This window comes from Poecilia reticulata, chromosome 6 (genome assembly GCF_904066995.2).
Source record: "Poecilia reticulata chromosome 6, P_reticulata-male-v2, whole genome shotgun sequence".
Taxonomy (NCBI): Eukaryota; Metazoa; Chordata; class Actinopteri; order Cyprinodontiformes; family Poeciliidae; genus Poecilia; species Poecilia reticulata.
The window spans coordinates 25,945,384-25,968,703 of record NC_088835.1 but is presented as its reverse complement, the minus strand read 5'-3'; the positions used below and the strand labels follow the sequence as shown (position 1 = coordinate 25,968,703).

The 23,320-nt window shown below is 38.4% G+C and overlaps 1 protein-coding gene across 10 annotated transcripts in view; it reads right to left on the bottom strand.

Moving 5' to 3' along the window:
* The window catches only part of tjp1b (tight junction protein 1b), a 107,183-nt gene that overhangs the window by 81,142 nt on the left and 2,721 nt on the right, over positions 1-23,320 (bottom strand). For 8 of the 10 annotated variants that reach the window (XM_081608265.1, XM_008412003.2, XM_008411994.2 and 5 more), the window contains exon 2: positions 22,882-22,993. In XM_081608265.1, coding sequence (XP_081464391.1) covers positions 22,882-22,993 — 112 coding nt within the window. Of the gene's footprint in view, positions 1-8,371; positions 8,915-22,881; positions 22,994-23,320 lie in introns of those variants that run through there. The other 2 variants (XM_008412000.3, XM_081608264.1) reach the window with 1 other exon arrangement.

Here is a 23,320-nt window from a genome sequence, read left to right as displayed (position 1 = left end):
CGCCAACACAAAGGGAGGGCAGGGAACACATTGATCAGTTGCAGGACTTTATGCTGTCCCTCAGGCTGTCTTAGCGGAGCTATCAGCTAAGATTAGCTCAAGCAATTATGGCTGCTGCTTAATCAGCAGCTCGATACGCAATGTTATGCTTCATTCCTCCCAACTTGGCCGCTGCCAGTACCACATTTAACAGGGGGGAGCAATCCGGAGGGCTTTTCTGCAGCATAAACACTAAAACACGAAAAGAGAAATAAAGCAGAAGGGCAGCACAATAATTATTTAGGAGGAAAAGTGCATCTGAAAAACATAACAAAAGCAAAATAGACTTGTTGTAATCCCCTCGCAGGCTTGCAACAGAGTGTAAAGTTCATTAAGTTAGGTTAAAGCAACTCTCGGGCTGTGTGCAAAAAAAAAAGAAAAAAAAGAAAAGGGAATGGCTTTTTAAGACTGCAGGCGAGAGGAACATCTGTTTGGAAAGAGCATGCCTAATTTAGAGAGCTGCTGCCGCTACTCTGCCTTTATCAAAGGCAAGCAGAGCCGCTCTGCCTCTAATGAGCGCCGCACGTGGCACACACATAAAACCCGGTGGGTGAAAGGTGCAAGTGTTCAGGCAGAGCAGTGCGTAATCTCAACGCCACACACTGTGAGGGCGGCAGCGCGAGAAGCTGCTGGGACCATTTGACCAGACATGAAGCAGAGTTATCCCTGCAGTCAATTAAAATTGAATAAATAGCATCTAAAAAAGGAGGAAGCTGTCTTTTTTCTCCATTCGTGTCTTACATGCACACAAAAATATGCCTGAATGATGCAATTGGGATGTCATACATGGGGTCTTTACTCATCTGTAAAAGGGAGATGGTGAGAGATGAAAAAATTATTTTAAAACCAAATGCGTTGATTTTGACTTGTGTAAGTCATTGTTCAAAAGAAAGCGATAAAATACAAAGAAGTGACAAAAATGTGCTTAATTTATCCATTACTTTGCCACTACCTTATGCAGGTTAGTTTCTGTAATCCTAATAAATTTTGCATTTGTTATATTTGGTATTCAGGGCGACTTTAGTGTTTAGATGCTACGCTGACTTGTTCCTGTGTTCTGGTATTCATTTTATCATTCCCCACTCTATCCCTTCAGCTGTCTTTAACTTACAACTTTACAGATAATCAGACTCACCTGTTTCACATCAAGTAATCAACCTTACAGGTAATTAACTCATTGCCTTCATCCACATCTGTGCCAACAGCTTCCAGTGAAAACACCTATTATCAGGGGTGTGTCCAAACATCTTGCACTGAGGGCCAAAATGCCATAGCTGAAAGTGTTCAGGGGTCAAATTCTTCCTGTTTTTCACAATTTAAAAATTCCTGCACAGCAATAAGTAAAATAATATTTTATGTTTGCCTGTAAGTAAGTAATATTTTCTTCTAACCTTTCCTTTGCTTAGCTAAATGTAATGGATGGATGTGCCAAAGTCTATTTTAGAGTAAAATATTAAAATAAAAGACTAACTAAAAAAAAATTATTTATGTTGTATTTAACATTTTCCTTCTAAGTAGATATAAACTCGCCACAGAAAATCCAAATCCAAAGATGGCCAAATTTGTGCCATTCTTGAGCAGTGGTCAGGGGCCACACAAAATTAAATCCAAAAACCACAAATGGTCCCTGTGCTACACTTTGGACACCCCTGACTGATATCTTTTGGTTTTACTGCACTCTAAAACCAATCAGGATCCTTCTGGGGAAAAATTTAAAATTCTAGTTTTTAATTTCTTGCAGAGAAAAGATAAAGGAGGATTTCTTCAGATATTTAGATGTTTTTATCAGTTTTGTTCTCTACAAACTGTTACAAAGTGTGAGTTTATGCTGCGTTTGATGCAGACGCCAGTTTATAGTCGACCGTTTGTTTGCCCCCAGGCTGTGCCTCAGTTACAGGGCCTCTCTACCCGCTGACCACTGGAAATCCACACCAATCACACATGACCTCGGTGTACAAGTCAACATCACAGCACATTCATGTCATTGCACTCCCTCTGGGTTTTTTGCCAAATTTACTTGTATCGTGTGAGGACTGGTGAGTTAAGAGCAATAATGTTTCAGCTGCTCTCTCACTCGGCATGTGAAAGGTTTTTACAGGAAAGAAAAAGCAGATTTTTGATTAAAAAGTTTGGATCTTACTCTGGCCGAGTGAGAAGAACCGTCCGTTCTGATGAACTCCATTGTGATAAATCAAAGAAAAAATGTTCAATTTGCAGTATTTAGCAACAGTTTGGTAGTTAGTTTGTCACAATTAGTATGGTTCTGGGTGAATTCCACCTTTCAAACATTTCTGATCACACTTTGCCATTTTTACTCCTTCCTATTTTCATTTCTTAAGCTTAATTATATGTTTTCATAAATTTAGGGTGGGAAAAAATGTCAGCAAAAAATGTATGTAGATTTAAATGTACATTAGTTCCACTGATTGCCAGTTGACAGGTGAAATAAGAAACTAAGCTCCCAGATTGAATCTATATAACTACAAGTAGCCCACAGCCAGTTTATAATTTTCTAGATTATAGAAAATTATTTAAAATTATTGCTTATCAAAGCAGGTAAATGAGGAACATTAGGGAACAAAATGTTCCCCAGTGTAGAAAAGAAACGACTATCGGTGCAAAATGTCCTGTAGCGGACTGAAAACAAGGAAAGTACAAAATGGTGAAGGGGTGAAATATAAAGCCTCTGTATTTACATTAAACCAGACTGACACGACTAGACACCGTATAAAACCTTGAACAGGTTAGGATTGGTCTGTGGGCTGTAAAGCACGTGTTATTTTTTTACATTTTTGCACAAAATCATTCTGACATAATGAGATTCTACTTAGTTTTGCCTGTTTAGAGCTCCTTTCAGAGTGTATTGTGTGGAGAATTATTCGTTCTCTATGCTGAGTTCCTGATGTAAGAGGTTAAAGAAGAGTCAGCGAGTTCATGAATTCATGAATTTCATTTATTAATACCAAACTACAGCTGGTCCATCATGACCTGCCACCTTCAGGAGGTAACAGACAAAATGGCACCCCAGAAGAGTTTTTGATCTCCTTTGTTAGTCTCTATCTATAAAGTTACGCCCAAAGAGAGCGTTCCCTAGCGTGTCCTTTCCTCTACACATAGCTCTCATTTACATTTCCTAACATGTCCTTTCCTCTTGCTTTAGCTTAGCAACTAGCTAAAAGAGATAGAAGGAAAACACAGAATTATTTATTCTCAACACGTGTCACTTTAAATCTAAATAAGTTCCTGCTGGCTGCAGCATGAAAATGGCTGCAAATGGATGTGCAGTTATACAGCTGTACATCTTTGAACAGCAAAAGCGGAGCGTCCTGCACAACCAACAAGAATGTAGCAAGTTGTTTCTGATTGGTTAAGTCAACAACCAAACACTTGTCTTTTCCAGCAGCCATTGTAGAGCACTTAGAGCGGTAAAACCAGCTGACCAAACATGCTGGAGCTCAGTTTGGGTTGCTAGGTGATGGGCCGAACTCTGCCCATCACCTAGCAACCCTGTTGCTCGGTTACCGGCTGGGTTGCTGAATCTGAAGATTTTTGAAGCTGCTCCTCTTCCAGACAGCAGAAAACACGAACCTGCTTAAAAACAATTGGTTGTTGTTTTAAGCATTTAGAAGCTGCTCTTAGAGAAGTACAAAAACTTGCAAAATGTGAATTCTGAATAATCCCCCCGTTAACAAATGTGTAATGCATTTCTCCACACACAGTATGAAACAAAGCACCAGTTAAGGATCTGTTTTTTTTAAAGCCTCATGCAAAATGTATCTTCATGTATCCAGAGCTCTGACCAGGGTCTCAGCTCTTCACTCAACCTATTAAAAGTTTTCTACTTAACAAGCTTGGCCCTTTCTGTATTAGCACATTGCTGATGAAACAAAACAGCCTCTTTGACAATAAGCTTGATTATGGAGATGGAAGGCTGAAAACAACAATAGGAGCTGACACATGAAAGGAGCCCCCAGTTTCTGTGAAACCCCTCATCTTCTTCTCGAAGGGCAATTAGGCTAATAAGACGACGACTAAAGAATATGATCAGCCAAGGAGACTGAAAGCTAATAAGCTGCATGTGATAAGCCTCTGACCCCCTGCTGAGGTTACAGCAGCATTTTGACTTCAGTGCCATCACAGCGTTGAGTTTTTTAAAGGAGACGGTGATCAGAATTCATAAAACATTTTTACACTAAACCTAGAAAAATATATATAAATCTTAAATTATTCACACATTTCTAGTTTGATTATGTATACGTCTCCTTTAATCTTTCATAGTTTACAAATTCTTCCGTTTAAAAATAAAATGGATGTTTGGTTGAAGATTGAAGCTTAATTGTCAGTTCTATTTTTACTCAGGCTGAAATTTTTAAATATACAAAGTGGAAAAATTCCATATAAATTCAAAAAGAAACCTGAATGTTTAAAACTTAGTTATACAGACAATAAAATAAACATTGTATTTGAAACTTCTCATAGATAATGTCTCCATATTCTTTTTAATTGAATGCCGAGAAAATACATTATAAGGTTATGGTTCTCCTGGGGTTAGCTTGGTTGTCGAGCAATTTGGCAAATTGAACTATAAAATTGATAAGTTGAGTTTGATCTGAAATGAGAGTTGGCTATAAGGCTGCAAGCGGCTGATATGCAACCCGCTGTAGAGACCTCTGTTCATTTCATATCGTATGAATCCAGATTAGTTGGTCCAAGAAGCTGAAGCTAACAGCTAATCAGCTGAACCAGTGCAGCTCTATGCTGTCCTGCATGACTCTAATCTCAAAACATCTTACATGCTCATTTTAACAGCATTTAAGAATCCTTAAAGGCGACCTATTGTTTTTTCTTTAACAGGTTAGAAAAACTATGGGTTATACGAAACATGTTCGTTACATTTTTTGCACAAGATTATTCTTAATCTGCTGAGTTCTGCCGATTTTGAGCTGCTTTCAGAATGAGCTGTTTTAGGGCGTCTTGTCTCTTTAAATAAAAATAAGGTGCTGCTGGCCGCGCCCCCCAAATCAGCGTTCGCATTACCTAAAAATGGCTGAAACAGATGTGCTATTATAAAACTGTACATCTTTGAAAAGCAGAAGTGGAGCCTACTGCACAAACAACAAGAATGCAACAAGTGGTTTCTGGATGGTAAGCCAACAACAACTTGTCTTTTCCAGCAGCCATTGTAGCGCATACAGTGGTAAAACCAGCTGACCAAACGTCCAGGAGCTCTGCTTGGGTTGCTAGGTAACAGCGCAGCGCCTGTTGATTGTGTTTTAACAATCGAGAGGTTTTTGAAATGCCTCATTTTCCAGACACCAATAAAACATTATCTTATTGCCAAAGATAGTTTTAGAAACAGTTGTGACCAAAATGGAAGCATAAAAACATGCAAATTGTGAATTTTCATGATCGGTCCCCTTTAAGTTGTTGTCACCGACTTCTTTGCATTTACAAAGAAGTAAATTATTATTTTCTTTCAGGGTCAGGTAATGTGTCCTCTTAGCCTTTTGTACCGCTGTTTTTTTGTTGTTGTTTTTTTGTTTGGTTGTTCAACACTAGACTTTTTTGGGTAGAAAAAAATATGGGACATTCTGTACTGAGCATTCATCCTTACAGGAGGACGTTTTGTATCCACTCTGACAACCAATGAATTGAAGCCATTTTCTAAAATCTACTAAAAGTGTCTCCAGTAAATAATATCTAACTGGAGAACGTTACAGAGAATTGTTCAGCTACAGTCAACAGAAGATCAGTAATAGTACATTCAGTGGCAGTTCTAGACCAAAAGTACCAAGACGGGGTCTGTGTGATTTCATGGGGGCACCAAACTAAATAATGAAAAATGAAAACAAACAAACAAAATCAGGGCAATGTTTTAACGTTTAATTTATTAAGTAATCCACAAAGCCAAAGCTACTTGTGGCTCTGCAGCTATGGTTTGTAGATCCCTGATGAAAACTGAGATACAAGCTAAAAGTGCAACACCTTAATGTGAGATTTAAGCATTTGAGTTACTATTTTTTTCATAACTGGTGAAAGTACTTAACTACAAAGATTGAGTAACTATTACGTAACTGTTTAGGCCTAATGGGTCTAAACAGAGGAGCATACTGCATGTATAAAACAGTTGTGCAAATTAACAAGATGTTATTTTTACAGGAAATGGAAGTAGGAAGGGATGCACCACCAATGATTTTCCAGAGTAAAGGAGCTACTCTAACATTTGCCAAGATCAAAACAGTCTTGGCAAATGTTAGAGTAAACTACTGAGGTCTTGTAAAACCTCAGTGGTTTATGCAAAATCTACTTTATGAACCTTTAAATCATCATCATGATGTGTTAGATGGTAACAAAGAGAATTACAGAGAACAGAGATGAGTTACAAGGGAACTAAGGGATGGAGGCAGTCCGCCACCAATTATCTTCCTGTGTGAAACATGAACAGGGCAGGTAAAATATTTCCTGTCCTATCCATCACTCTGATGTAAAACAAAAAATACAAAAACCAAAATATTATAGAAATGTAAGTGACATTTAATTATTTTTTTCTTCACTGCCTTACTTTTAATCAAACTGCTACTCTTAATGGACCATGTTCTGATTGCTTTTTTTGCTTTTTTTGTGATGCTGCTGTGATGTTTCAAAGATCCAGATCAGTTTCTGCGTCCTGGACAACTTGTTCTGGATTTAAACTCAACAAAGGCAACAAGACGCTTATAAACTCATAGCAAAACCGCATCTCAAAAATCCTGAGTCACTTTTTAAGGGTTATTAAAGGAACATTAAGTACTGGATTCTGGTTTAGTTTTTACTGGAGGTTCCCATCTTTTTGACTACTTGTGCTTTTTAGCTCTAAGTTACATGCGTCAAACTCAAGGCCTGGGGGCCAAACTCGGTCCACCACAACTTTTTATGTGGCCCTCTAGATTCAAATCGGCAAATTACATCCTTCAATCCCTCCATTTGTTTTGCACAAATTCATGCAAAATCAACAGATCCCTGCAGTTTTTCATGCTAATGAATAACTGTGAGTTTATTGAAAATTTTACGCAAAATTAGTCAAATTTTGGGGTTTAAGTGATGCTAACTCCCACCTGCAGGTGGCAGTTTATTTTACTCTCACGGCACTTCTTCCTCAGCCTTACTTGATGTTAAGTTATAGTCTGTGATCAATAGAGTAACAAAAAGTCACATTTAACATCATACATAAGCACGGATATTACAAAATTTCTTGCATGTATGTCTACATTTGCATCTCAAAATCCGTGATTTTAATTGCAAAAAGTCCTCCCAAAAATCACAAAATTCTGGAAGGAACTTGTTAATTAATTTTAAGATCTTATCTATATGTATTTATTAATATTTGAACAGTTTATTAATGGTTTTCATCAATGCATTCTGGCACAAACAGCCTTTGCGGACATTCATGGCACAAAATTAACGTGATCATTAGTTAGCTGATACTTATCTTGTAAAAAGCTGATGCTAAAATTTCCACTAAAGATAGTCCAAACCCAATAGCTAGTCACTATTGAGAGCTTGGGTTTTAGATGTGATGATAACTGTAAAGCTTCTCATACAATGGAGCCACGTCTAAGAGATCTTTGTGTAAATCACTATCAGGGCACCGCTGAGTCCTAATTAACCGTCTTTGCTTTCAAACAAGGTAGTAATCCAGCTATAATTAGGGATCCGGTGTCACACACGTCGCGGCAATCCGCTTTACAGTGAAGAAGAGCAGTAAGAGGGGAAAGCTGCCTCGAAGTAAACAAACAGACAAGGCCACAGAAGCAAAGTGAAAGGTGGAGACTGCATTAAAAGTGGAGTAATGAGGACACTGGTGTGGTGGACAGACAGGACACAAACACATGCTGGAGGCAGAGTGATGTTTATTATTGACACAGAAATGAGAAGATGATGTTTCATGCTTTAGTTTTTATTAATCAGTCACAGAGGAGAAGGGGAGAAGCAGGAAGAGGGCTGGACACATGAAGTTATGAGGAGAGGAAACAATGAATGAGGCCATGGCTTCACCCCTACTACATCCAACTTTATAAACTGACGGAGAGCACTCATGCATAAGCACACGGCGTAGGTGTGATGGTTGCAACACGGTGCAGCAGGCTGGCTGCAGTGCCTGATACGAGTATTATGTCACTCCACGGAATGAGCCGGCTACATTTTTCTTTTTTTTCGGCTCACCGTATTTTGACAGACGTAAAGAAGGCGAACAACACCGCCAACTCCACCTACCCTCCAACCAAACCTGCATCACATCATCATCATCATCATCATCACCATCCTGATCCGCACCAATATTCATCATACTCACCACATTCGCTTCCTGGGTGGAAGACAATGTTCTTTGTTGACAGCGGTCACCCCCAGAGCCAGCTGCATAACAGTAATGTATTTCTGGTAATTCACCATGGTACTGTCCACCGCTACTAAAAATCCAACCCAAAGAAAAGCGCAGGTGATCATATATTTCTCTATTCCTCCTTGGCATCCGCCTCCGCTGCGTCTTCCGCGCTCAGCATCACAACGCCATTTCCAGCGCTGAAGGACTGACAGTGAAAACACTCCCCAAGGAGCTGAGCGAAAGGTGCCGTACCGCTGCGACCCATGTCTGCAATGACACGCTGGCCGGGCTCTAGCGCTCGCAACCGGACCGCCGATCCATTCGATTGGTTATTTATCAGCGTGCTGTTGAGGTGTGTTTTTTTTTTTTTTTTGGCAATATATATTTTTATATATATTTATATAAAAAAATAATGCACACGGTCAGGATTTGGACATTATCTCCTTCCTCCTGCCTCCTCCCTCCCTCCTAGCCAAGGTTGGAAACACTCTCTTAAAAACGCTGCAGCGTCCAGGCGTCCGCGCGCGCGCGTGGAGGTGGAGGAGGGGGGGAGGCGCGTGCACGCGTGTGTCTGCGTGTGTGTACAGTGTAGTCAGAAGGGAGGAGGAGGAGGAGCGAGGAAGAGAGGGAGGTTGTTAGGAGTCGTTCAGAGATGCTGTACTATCTGTTCGGGAAGCCCAAAGTTTGCCTAAATAAATTACACCTCGCCTCTCCTTTGGAGGAAGCGGAGGCGCTTTGGTGTTATGCAATAGTTCCCGGAAGCAGGGGAAGCTGCAACAGGGGCGTAGCTAGAAACTGAGATCCCCCTGAGCACCTTGGTCCTCTCTGTGTGAGGGAATAGAGGGCCAGTTGGAGAAAAACGAAATTAAGGAAGAAGGGTTTTTTGTGTTGGCGTTGCAGTCATTGCAAGATTCAAGTTGAAATGACGAAATTTAAAAAAGACATATTTATATATCTATTTGTATTTTGTTTTTACACAACACCAATGACAGCAAAAATAATGCAAATATTGTGTTGTGTTTGCAAGGTCCAATCCAAAGGAAAGAGTTGTGTTGTAAATCAGTTACATTCAGTCAATTACATTTACTTGAGTAATGTTTGTTTTTTAATCTACTTTTAGGATAATTTTTACAATGCTGTACTTTTTAATTTTACTTGAGTAATTTTATTATGTAGTATCGCTACTCTAACTTGAGTAATACTTCAGGTTTTTCTACCCATTGAATAAAAAACAAACACGTTTTAACCAAAAATTCACCAGACACACGCGTACCTGTAGTTTTTGTTAAACCTTCACATTGAAAGAAATTTTTTTTGTTTTTTCTGCTTTCTTGTAATTTAGCTAATGTGCCAATTCCTGCATATCTACATGGCCAGGAATTGTAGTAATGTTGATTAACATGCACTGTTCTAATCAAATAAATTAAATTAAACATGTTTTGGTCTCATTTATTGACAGATCTCTAAAGTTTGACAATTGGCTCCAGAGTGAAACGTTTGAGAAACGCAATTGAAATCACTTCTATGTAAACAAGAACTGAAAAATCATTTGGAAATAATGACGTCAAACTTTTGATCTTTTTAATATTATCTGTGAACGAAATGAGCGACTTTCTTCTTTAGCGCCGTCTTTAACAAGGAAGAGTCCTGTGACATAACATAGCAGTTTCAGCATGCCATCTTAATTATCAAGATTTTATTTTTAACATTTCAACTCGGTTTTGTAATGGGAGAACCACAAAAATAATAAAAATATTATTGAAAAAACACCAGGAAAACATACCCTAACTGCTTCTTAGCTATCAGAAATTAATGATGGATACATGCTATTTATATTAAAGCAGAAAAACCTCCTAACATAATAAATAAAGCTGAAATCGTTAACTCTGGGCTGTAGATTTGCAGTTTCAGTAGCTATTTCGGTGTATTTTCTCCACATACCCCATGTATACATTATATATATATATATATATATATATATATATACACACACATTTCAAGATTATCACCAGATTGATAAAATATTAGAGCATTTCCACACGTGTCAAGCTAATGTTAAGGTTTGTTTCACCAGCGCTGCTCGGTGGTGTTGTGGTCGTCACCGTTGCCTCACAGCAGCAACATTTCTGCTATAAATCTGAGCTGTCCTCTCGTTTTATCAGTTGCTTCCACACATCGAGGCCTGCACGGATTGTTTTACGTTACTCCCGTCTTCTTCTTTCCTCCGTTTTGTTTATACTTTCGGAAGGCTAACCTTAGGAGTTGCTGTTTACACAATCAAACTTTACAAGTTTACATTAGTGACATTTACAAGTGTTATTCCTGGGGCGACTGCGCTACCCTTATATATGCTGCCAATGGCGACAACTGCCTCAAACGGACAGGCGATTAGGCATCGTTCACAAACACCAAACAGCTGCTTTGCAGATGGTTCTCCTCTTGCTAGTGAATTTCTAACTCCGAGGAAAAAAGAAAACAATAAAAAAGCAGATCTATAAACACATACAGGCCCTGCAGGGCGGACACAGAAGAGGAGCAGACTGCTGAAGCTGTGAGTTTCCTACGATTTGGCAAGACAAAACTGAAACCAAAGCTACTAAACCTTTCACAACTTCATGCTGCGTTAGCCTTTACTTTTTAGTTTCCCAAGATTTACTTAATTCATTTTGAGCTTAAAATGAACATGTCGACATAAACAAAAATTCATCAAATTGTGAGATTTCATTAATTTTAAGTTGAAGAATGATGGATTTGTTGGATTTCTACAGGGTTTTCTGTTTATAAAAATATATATATTTCTTCCGTTTAGTTCCCTCTGTGTTTATTTCAGTTTTTACTCTCTTCAGTTTCTTCTCAAGCTTTTGGTCACCAGTGTTTTTTTCCCTATTTGTGCCTCTTGCTGTTAAATCATGATCACTGACTGTAGCCCAGGTAAATGAGGCCTGAAACGCTTCAGATGCTCCCAGCTCCTCTGTGACCGCCTGGACTGGAGTCGTTGATCTGAAATTGATCGCTAATCCTTTCCTGATTGATGGATGTCTGTGCTTTTTCTCATCCGTTCTTGAATTTCTTTAAATTTGAGACTTAATGTGCTGCTTTTTGAGATCTTCCAGCCTACTTCATGTTGTCAGACAGGTCCTATGTATGTGCAGTTGTCAGGCCTGAGTGTGCATCATGAAACAAAGAAACAACAAAGAAGTGGCTAATCACATTTACAGAATTTATAACATAAGAGGAAATTACTTTTTGCATTGAGCCAGATTGGTTTGGATATGTTTTTTTTTCTAAACAAATAAAATCATAATTTAAGTTCAGCTTCTGTTACCTTTATGCTATATTTCAATTTACTCGATGATCCAAAACAGCTACGTTTGACAAAAGGAGATCTGAGACAAAGTAAATGCAGTTTTAAACAAAATATACACTCTTGAAAAAAATCTAGTGTATATTTTACTGACTGTGGATGTAAATGGCATGAGTGATATTTATACTTTTGAGCATAAATACAGCAGAAAGGAGAGGCAGACTAAATAAATAGTGAAACTAAAGAAAATGCAACAATAAACCAAGAAAGGAAAACGCAAATCAAAAGAAACTAAATAGAAATGCACAAAAAACAAAATCTAACAATAAGGAATATATTTATATGGCAAGACCTTTTGAGCAATAATGAACACAGGAGACTGAACAGAATATGAACGGACCAGAAATGAAATAAACACATATGCAGGACCACAACAATAAATTATGAAAATAGACCTCAAGGAAAGAATTGATGTGGCAGAAACTATGATGAATAAATAACACAAATAAAGCGATCCCAAACCAGCAGCCAAAACCCCCCAAAAAACAAAATTATGACAGTAAAGAAGAGGAACTTTTTAATTAATTCATTAAAGGCGCAGTATGTAGTTTTTATATAAAAATATGTCATGACAGCATGATATCAGACAGATTATCTGTAAAAAAAAGAAAAGAAAATATTTTCTGCCTTCTCTCAGTGCTAGAAACAACCAATCAGTGGCGGGAGGCGGGTCCTAGCGCTGTCAATCATGCTCTCTGTTACCATACAGCTTCTCCCCGTCGGGAATGCTAAGGCTAGTTAGCACTGATGATGGTGGATAAACAGTTTTCCTGGAGCGGTGAGTTGTTTCTCCACCATTAGCATATTTAGCAGCGCATTCACAAGGATGACTGACAGCGCTAAGACGCTCCTCCAGGCTCTGATTGGTTGTTTTTCCTCAGACGGCAACAGCAGTGCATGGAGGAAGACAAATTTATTCAAAATGATCTGTCGTATAATACTGTCACAACATGGTGATAGGTTTACCAAATACGTAAAAAGCAATTTTTATAAAGTTAAATTATTAATTTAGTTTATTAATTTGTTCCACGTACTGAAATTCTTCTACAAAATTTCACGAGTTCCTTCTCCAGATTTGTTTATGTACTTGCTGCAACACCTGAACTCAATGTTATGGAGACAGGCGGCGAGCGTCAGTCTGCATCGCAGTGACTCAGAGTTTGTTGAGCAGGAGATTCGGTACACAGCTGCTGCTCTTCAGCGAACCGGGCCCACAGCACCTGTCATTAGCAGCAAACAGAGGCCGGAGCCGGTTGCTTTCCAGTCAATAGACTGACACACTGGTGCCCCTCAGAGCTCCACAGTAAGTCGATTAGTCTAGACTTTGAGGTCTTAGAGGAGTGAGCCGCTTTGTCACCTGAGTTTGAGAAGTGCTTCCTTCACTCTCACCTGACAGATTTAAGCAGCCGGGCCAGATAGATGGAAGCTGAGCACACCCGGAAAAACCCACTGATCTACAGGGACAGCTCTAGAAACAAACAGTCACACATTTCCATATGCAGACAGAATGTAGTAGTAAAGCAGAAATTCATTTTCTTCACATACCAAATATATGTAAGCAAATGAGACAAGTAAATCATATTCCAGGTCACTAAACTGAGATAAAATTCAAATTTCTCTAATAAGTTGAGGTGTTTAAAGGGCAAAATTCATATTTTGCACATTTTTATACTTCCATTTGGGTTTTACTGTTTGGAGCCCCCTAAGGAGACATGGAGGATTTTTATTTCCCTTTGCGTTACCTCGCTAAACTTTTGTGTTCTCCTGCAATAATGTGCTGATCAGAATGCAGCGTAACTGAATAAGAGTGGCCGCTGTACTTTTTGCTATGCTGTAAGGTTTTCTTAAGGTTTTTATATGCATCTCGTTTGTGAGATATCAGAAGTTTTATATCTTTTTTTTAGGATAGAAATGCACCACAAACCTCTGTGCAAAATGCAAAAAGAAATCAGGCCAAACATGGGCTTTCCATCTCTTTCCATCTGTTCTAAGACATAAACAGAAATCACCGTAATAAGGAAAAAAGAAAAAAAAGAAAAGATACATCCGAACTATTTGGATGTTATTTTCAAGGGGTAATAAAGTCATATCTGAGAGTTTTGATTGTGTCTTTTTTGTGTTGGTCTGAATGGCTCATAAAGAGTCGTTTTCAGTGCTGTTCCATCTCAACCTTATAAAAACAGACACAAGCAGTGAATAAATTCATTTTCAATTAGTTTTTTTGCACCAAAGAGTTAAGAATGTATAAACACATTTTCACTGAGGCTCTTTAAATGTGTACATATGTGAAATTTTAAATTGACATTTGTGACTGTATACAAAATAGACCAGCAAATATTGCAGTAAAGTTATAAACAGCTCAAGCGCTTAAAAAAAGAAAAAACCCACTCTGCTGTTTTTTGGCAATATGTTCATGATTTTTGGTGTCTGGAAAAATAAATATTCTGAATGTAATGTCACAAATCAGCAAGCTCTCCCCGTCTCCTAGCAACCCCAGCAAAGCACAGCCCGTTTCTTAGCAACCAGCTTAGCAACCCAAGCCGAGTTCCAGGACGTCTGGTCAGCTGGTTTTACCTCTATATGTCAAGTGTTTTGCTGTTGACTCTGTTCAGCATCTGTTTGCAGCAGAGTGTAAATGTTAAGTTGGGGGCGTGGCCACAAGCAGCTTATTTGGATTTAAAGTGACGGGGCGCCCTAAAACAGCTCAGAAGAGGCGAAACTTAGATAATAAAATTTCAGTTGAGGGGGCTGAAATCTTATTATCTAAGAATGATTTTGTCCAAAAATATATAATGAACATGTTTTGCATCCTAACTTGTTCACGGAAACATAAAAGGAGAAACCATCACATTCTTACTAATACAATGCATCTAAATGAGCATCCAGCATCCTGTGAAACTTAATTCAGTCTTTTGTGCACTTGCCAAAATGGTTATTTCCGGGTGACTGGGAGCAGAAAATCCTTCAGGGCATGAGATGAACCCAAATATAAGCTCAAGAATTCACTCATCCGTACTTGCTGGTTAGAGGGTTTCTACTGTTATCTGTATGCATAAGAAAAAAGAAAGAGGCGATGCAGAGTGGGAAGAAGGCATTGTTGTGGCTTAAATTCACAGATTTGAAAAAAAAAAAAGAAAAATACAATGTATTAACATGTAAATGTGATGGAAGGTGGTATATTTCTGCATAAAATCATTTTTATAAAGTGAATCTTGCATGTATATTACTAGTTGCAGAAAGAAAAATAATAGAGCAACAGAAAATCAGATGCAGTTTAAAGTATGTAGCAGGCTTTGTAAGCATATAGCAAACCCGCAGGATCCTAACGTTGATCAAATAAGTAAAAATTAGTTGGACTTTTTTTTATAGATCAGAAGACTTTCAATTTAGATTCAAGGTGAAGTTTTTGAGGCCTACTTTGTTAATTTACACAGAACTTTAGTCCAGTTGTTTGAGTATATGTACATGACAGAAATGCTCCTTTAGTTGTTTTGTAAATAAACAGAAAGTCCACCAAAGGATATTCTCTTCATTGTGAGAACCTACTTTTACTTTCGATGCCTAAATCCAAACTGAACTTGAGAAGAAATCTAATGAAGCTAACTAATATATTCATGACGATGCTAAGTTTTACCGTTTTGCTGTGAATGTTCTGCAAACTGTGTTGCTGCCAGGATATATATTTTTTAATTTGGTGGTATTTTCCTGGCCAAAAAAAGTTTAATAATAATAATAAAGAAGAAGAAGAAGAAGAAAATTCTAGTTCTTGGACGCCCCTCCTCTTTGCAAACTGGGCCACCACCCAGATGGATAGTTTCAGAGTCAGAACTGAACTGTGGAGTTCAGGTGGAATAACAACAGCTAATGGTGGTTTTAGACTAGAAATTTTATATAAAATGTTGTTATAGTTAACTAAACCAAATAAAAAACAAACTGAAACTGAGAAAACATTTTCGTTAGCTGAAATAAACAAAAACGTAATAAATTGTGAATACCTGTATCTAACTGGGACTACATCGTGTGTTTATAAAACTAACTAAAACATACATGGTTTTATGTTTGTGAATCTATTCTTTTTTTGTCTTTCAAACTGATGTGAAATTATTTTTTTTTTTTCCCTTGACACAAGGAGTTTACATCAACTGTTGGCAAATTACGGTACTCTATTCTCATCCTGGCGGCGTTAGTCCTGAAAATGATGACAGTAAAAGAAGTGAGAAAACGCCAGAGTCAGTTTGCTCAACAATAAATGAAAATGGTATCAAGACCCAATCAATGTAAACATAATCACAAGACAATACTTTGACTTTTTTTGAATTAAAAATTAACCAAAGTATGAAAAAACTAAAATCACTGCTACAAAAAAACCCTAAATATTTAACAATAACAGATAAAACTGGCAAACACACTCTTCAGTCTAATTAAAGCAAACTAAGTTAGGCAAGCAAGACGCCATTATGAAATAAAACTAAACTATAATGAAAAACCCAAAAGCTATTATAATCCTGATGCAGGCTGGCAGAAATGTCACTGCCTGTTGTTAGCTACAGCAGCGGTTAACTTATAACCCACTAATAAAATCATCAGAGCGAAGCTGCGCTCCAACAAACCCACCAGCACAGCATCGTGTCTCCTCCTATTAACCAGGACGACACAGAGACAAAACTCCTGAATAATTAGACAGTGAACATCGTCTGCGAGAGACACGGCAGCCATTAGTGGACGGAAAAACTGCTAAGAAGTTCCTTCTCTGTGTCTACTTCCTGCTCTCAGTCACCTACACATGGATGTCTGAAGATGCACTGCAAAAACACACAAACATACCAGTTTCTGGTGTAAATATTATGGTACACTTCAAATAAAACCAAACTATGATGGAGTATTAGGACCAAACTAAGAAAGAAAAAACAAAATGGCTACGAGAATAAAGTTATACTAGAGTAAAGTCATATGAGATTAAAGTCATACCATTTCTAGATTAAAGTAATACAATTACAATAATAGTCGTACGAGAATAAAGTCATAATATTTCGAGAATAAAGTTGTAAAATTATTACTTTATTCCTGTAATACTTTGACTTTATTTTCGTATTATTTCAACTTTATTTTCAAATTAAAATTTTTTTAATTTTCTTAGTGTGGTGCTAATATTCTGTCGCACCAAACTAATTAACAAGTAACTTTTTAGCAAGATAGTACTGGTACTATTGCCAGATTATTTTACTTATAAAAACACGTCTTTACCTTGTTAAGAGTAAAATAATCTGCCAATTGTACTAGTACTTTTCCATCAATATTAAGGAATTATTGACTTAAAATAGGTTCATAACTTGCTGAAAAGTTATTCTAAGATAAAACTAGAGTAAAAATGGCTGTTAGGATTTAGTGTTTTTGCAGTGCATGGGAACCAGTGGTAGTGTGTCAGTGGGGAAGCTCTGACACAGCAGTGGGTCAGTGGCTGTACTGCAGTCTGAAGCCCACTGCATATCCATGCACCCTCCACTGCAGCACTTTGATTTCACATTGGCACCCCCTCCTTCTGCATTTCTACAGTAATGGCTCTGAGCAGCCTGCCCCATCATTACCCTTCTCACATGAGAACCCACTGCTGACATCTTTTATTGTACATCACACACACTCACACACACACCGCCGTAGCTTCACACCGGCACGCAAAGGCACACGTGTGTGCTAATAACACACTAAAGTACTTTATTTTAGAACGTAAATAGGACAGACGGGGCTGCCCTTCTTTTTCGTGTCCTCAGACTTGCTCATCTACTTTATCCCGTGCAGCAGAAAAAAAAAAAAATCATCAAAGTTGGTTTGTAGGACTCGGAGGCTGCTCCCAGCGGAGACAAACCTGGATGAGAGCCCCACGAACCCGCTGCCTGCTGTAACGCTGTGATTTATTGCTTTTGCGCCAAACAAAGAGGAGTTCACGGAGAAAGTCCTCTTTCCATGAATGCACTGCACCAAGAAGACCAAGAGTAATGAAACGCGCTCGCAGAGAGAGTCACACCTCGATGCTGTCGCAGTGCTTTCTCTCTCTGTATGCTGCGAGGTGAGTCATCGGCCCAGGGAAGCATAACCTCACGGCTCCAGCTAATCTCTGCTCTCCTCCTCCACCTTCTCTTCAACCTGCCAGCATCTCATTTTCTTCATTTTTGGAGGCAGCTGCTTAAACGCATGGAAGGCCTAGGATCCTAGCACAACCGCCTGAATCACAGGTTTCAGCAGAAACATCCTGCAATACAAAAGTAGTGCATTTTCCAATCAGTGTCTGCACAATCGCACATCTTCTCTTGCATTTTCACCCTGAAATGTGTGGTTTTAAAAACATTTATATCTCTTAAAGCTTCAGCATGTAACCTTTATAAATAATATGTTTTCTACATTTGTTGAAACTGTCACCATGTCATGATAGTATAATAAGACAGATAATATGTGAAAACAATTAAGATCCTCCTTCCAGTGCTAAAATTAATATCTTAAGAAATGCACAACTCCCAGACAAAAACAGCCAATCAGAGCTAGGAGGGTCTCTGTGCTGCCAATTTTGCATGTGTATGCGCTGCTAAATGTGCTAACAGTGGAGGAGCAACTCCTCTATGTTGAAAAACACAATTGCAGGGTTTCCATTAAATAATAAATGCAATTAAAGTCACACGTTAATAAGTTTGTTATCACAATAAGTCAATAAAAAAAACACACCGCGCCATCATCCTTCTACCACTTCCTGTCGTCTTCTTCGTCTTTTCTGTTAGTAACATCCAGATGTTGATCACATGACTCGCATGATGCGAAAAAAGTGTTTTCATTTGAAGTTTTGCAAAATACATTCACGCAAAAGCATTTTATCAAAAAATTTTCAAAATTCCTGTGTTTCCTTTAAGCAACCATCTTTTCATAATTCTATTTTGCGCCATTTTATGGTCAATGGACAGATGGTGAGAGGAAAGCTGGTCAGCATCTTTTTCCCCCTATTATTTATTTTGAATATGTAAATGATACCTAGTTTCCCACTTATTACAAAATACATACATTTCACAATATCAAATAAAACTTAAGGAAGCACGATAAGAGTATAACCAGAGAAACGGTGGAGGTCGCAGGTCATTCTTCTCTGATTGTGGGACCTCTGCAGGCCCATCAGTGCAGCCCAGACGATCTTTAGGTCAAAGATATGGATCTGACTTCGCTTATCCAACATGCCAACACCCTGGGAGACTTGATGCAGATTTGGGAATCTGGCATATTTAGCCTTTTTTTTATCTTTCTCAGATTTTTAGCTTAATAAAACTGTGATGCTTTCCAAACAGGGCCGGATTTAAAAGTATGAGGGCCCCGAGCTGGAACCACGTTTGGTGCCCTATCAACTAAGAAAAAACTATTTTATTAATTCAAATTACAGTCCTACACATCAGCAGGTGCAAGTTTAGGGTTTAATAATTGGCCGAATATTGTTTATTAGACGTGTGCTAATCGATCGGTCACCGATCATAATCGGGCCGATTTTCGTGAAAAAGTGCATGATCGGTGATCATTGGCTCTTGTTGCCGATACCGATCACCTGCATCTCATTTCGCAGCCTGCCTGTGCAGCTGGTCTCCTCTTCCCTTCGCGCTGCGCAAACGCGCAGCAACAAATCCTAAGCGATGTGGAACTATAACGCACTGAGTGAATGGGGAAGTTTGCGTGTTGCGCCGGAAAATTGAAGCAAGTCAAAATGCATCAACACAATGAAACTAATACGACATAAAAACAATGCCATACTTGACGGAGTTTGGCTACATCGAGGCTCACTGCAGTAAAAAAGACATATGGCGGATCAGATAGCAGGTAAAGCAGCGCACAGCTACAAACACTCACCCGGATTAGCATGACGGTCAGAAAGCTAAACAAATCCCGCAAAATTATTTAAGTCTTCAAGCTGCGATCTAAGACGCTGGTTCTGTTCTTGCTGTTGAACCGCTGCTACGCGCTACAGGTAGTAATATTTGACAGACGGAGCGCCGCTTCTGCTCCACCTGGTAGTGACTCTCACACCGAACCTCTGTTTAAAGCTGCAGCATCTAACCTAAAAAAATACATTTTACATACGTATTAAAACTTTCGCTGTCCTAACATGAGACAGATAATCTCTAAAAAAATAATCGATCTCCTCCCTGCTCTGCATAATTATTCCGCTCAGTCAGAAACAGCCACTCAGAACTAGCAGTAATCAGCTAGCTGCCATGCTATCAGGAAGGTTTCATTCATTAACTCTAGATTGTTTATTGTAATGGAACCTGCATCTGCCTTTGAATGCTAAGTTTTATACTTGAATTTTTTTGGCAATGTTGAGAGGTTTTATTTTGACTCTTTGCATTATTTAGCCTCTTCAGAGCCTTCATATGTTATCAGTCTGTTAAAAATAGTATTATTGATAGCAGTACAATTTGCAAAATGCCTGTTTTGTTTAGTTTTCTTCTTGGAAAAAGTTATTAAAAACAAGTTTTTGTCTAAATTAAGGTGAATTCATGGTTCCTTTTTCGACATAATGTAACCGGTAGTGTTAATGATAAAAAATTTTTTTTTAAAATTATGTGATCGGTATCGGTATCGGCAGGAAAAAACCTGATCGGCACATCTCTATTGTTTATATTCATAACAATCTGAAAATAGAAATTGAAATCACCTAACTTGGACCTAAGAGTTTTATATTAAACTCACGTGTATAAAGTACAGTGGTTGCAAATTTAAAATAAAATTAATTATTTATATGTATATTAATTTAAATTATTAAATTGATAATGATTGTAAATTAAAAACAAAATACTGTATACATATAAAAATTAGAATTGATATTATATAAATTATATTTATAAATTATTATATATGTATATAACATTTTTAATTTTGTTGTTTACCCGTTTTTAAACTTTCATCTATGAATGAATCTACGTGCCTCGATTGCCTGTCAATTTGCTACACCTGAATTTTCCCACCTTGATACAGCAAAAACCACTTCTATTTCTATTATTTGTAAAAGATTTGAAAACAACGAATCCTTTCGCTTGCCATTTGTCTTGGGTTAACGTATTAAATCCCAATAAAACACAAAATGTGAAAAGGTTCAAAGGTTACGGAGACGTTTGCGAGGCACCGTTCAATCTGGCAACCAGCAGGCCCATGAAACAGAAGCCCAGAGATGTAATTAAATCCAGCGCACTCGCTCCCAGTCAGCAGGATACGGACAAGAGGCGACACAAAAACTAATAAACACAATGCCTTTCTGAACCGCACACAGCTGACAATATGCCTCCGATTCCACTTGGATCGAAGAAATATCCAAAGCCCCAACTCGACTTGGCGCTAACACACAGGTCAGATAATTGACACCAGAACACATTCAAAGCCATGCTCTGGCATAATAAGGCAGCCATTACTTTAGCCAGTTTCCATCCTACTTCTTCCAAGAATTAGCAAAGAGAAGATAGTGCTTTTATTCTTGAAATACTTTGAATAGCTAAAAATCAACCCATACCTTCTTCAAATAAATATGAAAGATGCTACAGTCCAAAGAGCGTCCATTTGGTATGAACCCAAATAAAACCGCATAAGGCTGTCATTAAATTTTAAGCAGACTTACGTTGCCTTGTTAGCGAGCTGCATCTCCAGTGGAGGCTCTGTGACCATTCTAGCAGTGTGTGCTGCTATGCTTTGTTGTGTGTGTTGGTTTATTTCTGTCAGCCTGTCTGTTTGTGTGTGTCACTACCCAGGGACAGACCACTGGGATGGCTGTCTCTGCGCCGACTTTGCTGTCATAAATTAAAAAGGCCTCCTTAACGGTCTAGAGAGCATATCAGCTTTTCTGTCCCATCACATCCATGTGACCCCTGCCCCCCAACGGCCGGTCAGACCGCCAAACACACTCACACTGCATGTAAAGACCCCACGCCCCCCCGCACTCGGCTGCAGCGTTAGAGTGATCTCCAGAGGTCTAACATGCAACACACACACACACACACACACACACACACACCAGGACAGACATCGCCTCACAGTCGTGACACATTCACGAGGCGAAGGGCTGACACACAGTGACACAATCGACTGCAGTGAAGCTCCTCTGGTTGTTCTTCAGGAGACTGGCTCAGCAAATCTCATTTCATGCTCCTCTTTTTCATTTTTAGTGTCAACCTTTCCCTTCCTCCCACATTATCTTTTATTTCCAAAGGTGACCTATTATTCTTTCTTGGTTGGGATAGGCCTATGGGCAATACAAAACACATTTCAGTTTCATTTTTTGCACAAAATCTTTTTTAGATAATGATCTAGTCTCCTTTCAGAATGAGCTGTTTTAGAGACTCTTGTCACTTTAAATTCAAATAAGCTGCTGCTTGCCATGCCCCCAATTCAAAATGGCAGATATATAGATGAATAGTTATAAAACAATTGCTAGTTTCAAATACAAATAAATTAGTACACTTGAATTAAGACAAAACTATTCTACAACTGTACATCTTTGAAAAGCAGAAGTGGAGCCTCCTGCACAACCAACAAGAATGCAGTAAGTGGTTTCTGAATGGTAAGTGAATAGCAAAACAATTGTCTTTTCCAGCAGCCATTGCACAGCGCAAACAAACATGCTGGAGCTTATCTTTTGGTTGATAGGTGAGTGGCTGAGGTTGCTAAGAAACGGGCTGGGATTGGCTGGGGTTGCTTGGTGACCACACAGTGCCTTTTGGTTGTGACTTTATATTTCAGAGGTTTTTTTAAACTTAGTTCATTTTCCAGACACCAAAAAATGTAAGTGCTGTTATTTCCCTTATAACTGGAACTTAAAACAATCTCCTATATTGAGCTGAAAAGTTACTTGTAAATTTCATCTCATTTCAAGTGTACCAAGATAGCTGCACTAGTGACTACACCAAAAATAATTGGCACAATTTTGAGTTTTTGTTGTGTATTTACTGCTATACAGTCAATTTATCTTTATTTTACCAATTTGTTAATGTTTGTATTTCAGCTTTTTTTAATGTATTGTCAAAAAAGCAATAAAACTGAACTCTCAAAACATTTTTCCACCCATAATTTTATGAGAAATTAGTTACATGTACTGTGGGCTCACCTTGTGTTGAACATAGGGTTCGTGTACATTGGGGGTGGACACAGAGGCTGCTCTGCCGGACTGTTTGGGGGTACAGAGAACCCCACTTTCTTGCTCTGTCCTGGGACTCCATCTGTGGATGCAGATGAATATTTTAGTATTTTCTTTGTTCACACCTCATCCTATAAGCTTGGCATCAGTCCTACCTACAGAAACTCACTCAGCCAAAAACGTGGGCAATGATGGGACATTGTAAAAGTATTTATCCTCAGAATTTTGTTAATTTTGTCATGATTAGATACAGGAACCTCTAAACAACTAATTTTAACTCTTCCTACAGATTTTGGTTGTAAATATGCGTTGTATGTTTAAAGCTGTTGTCTTCTATAAAGGTAGCCTGGTAAAAACTAGTCCCTTGTTCTTAGTTTTGCTTCGTTGAGAAGCAATAAAACTGAACTTG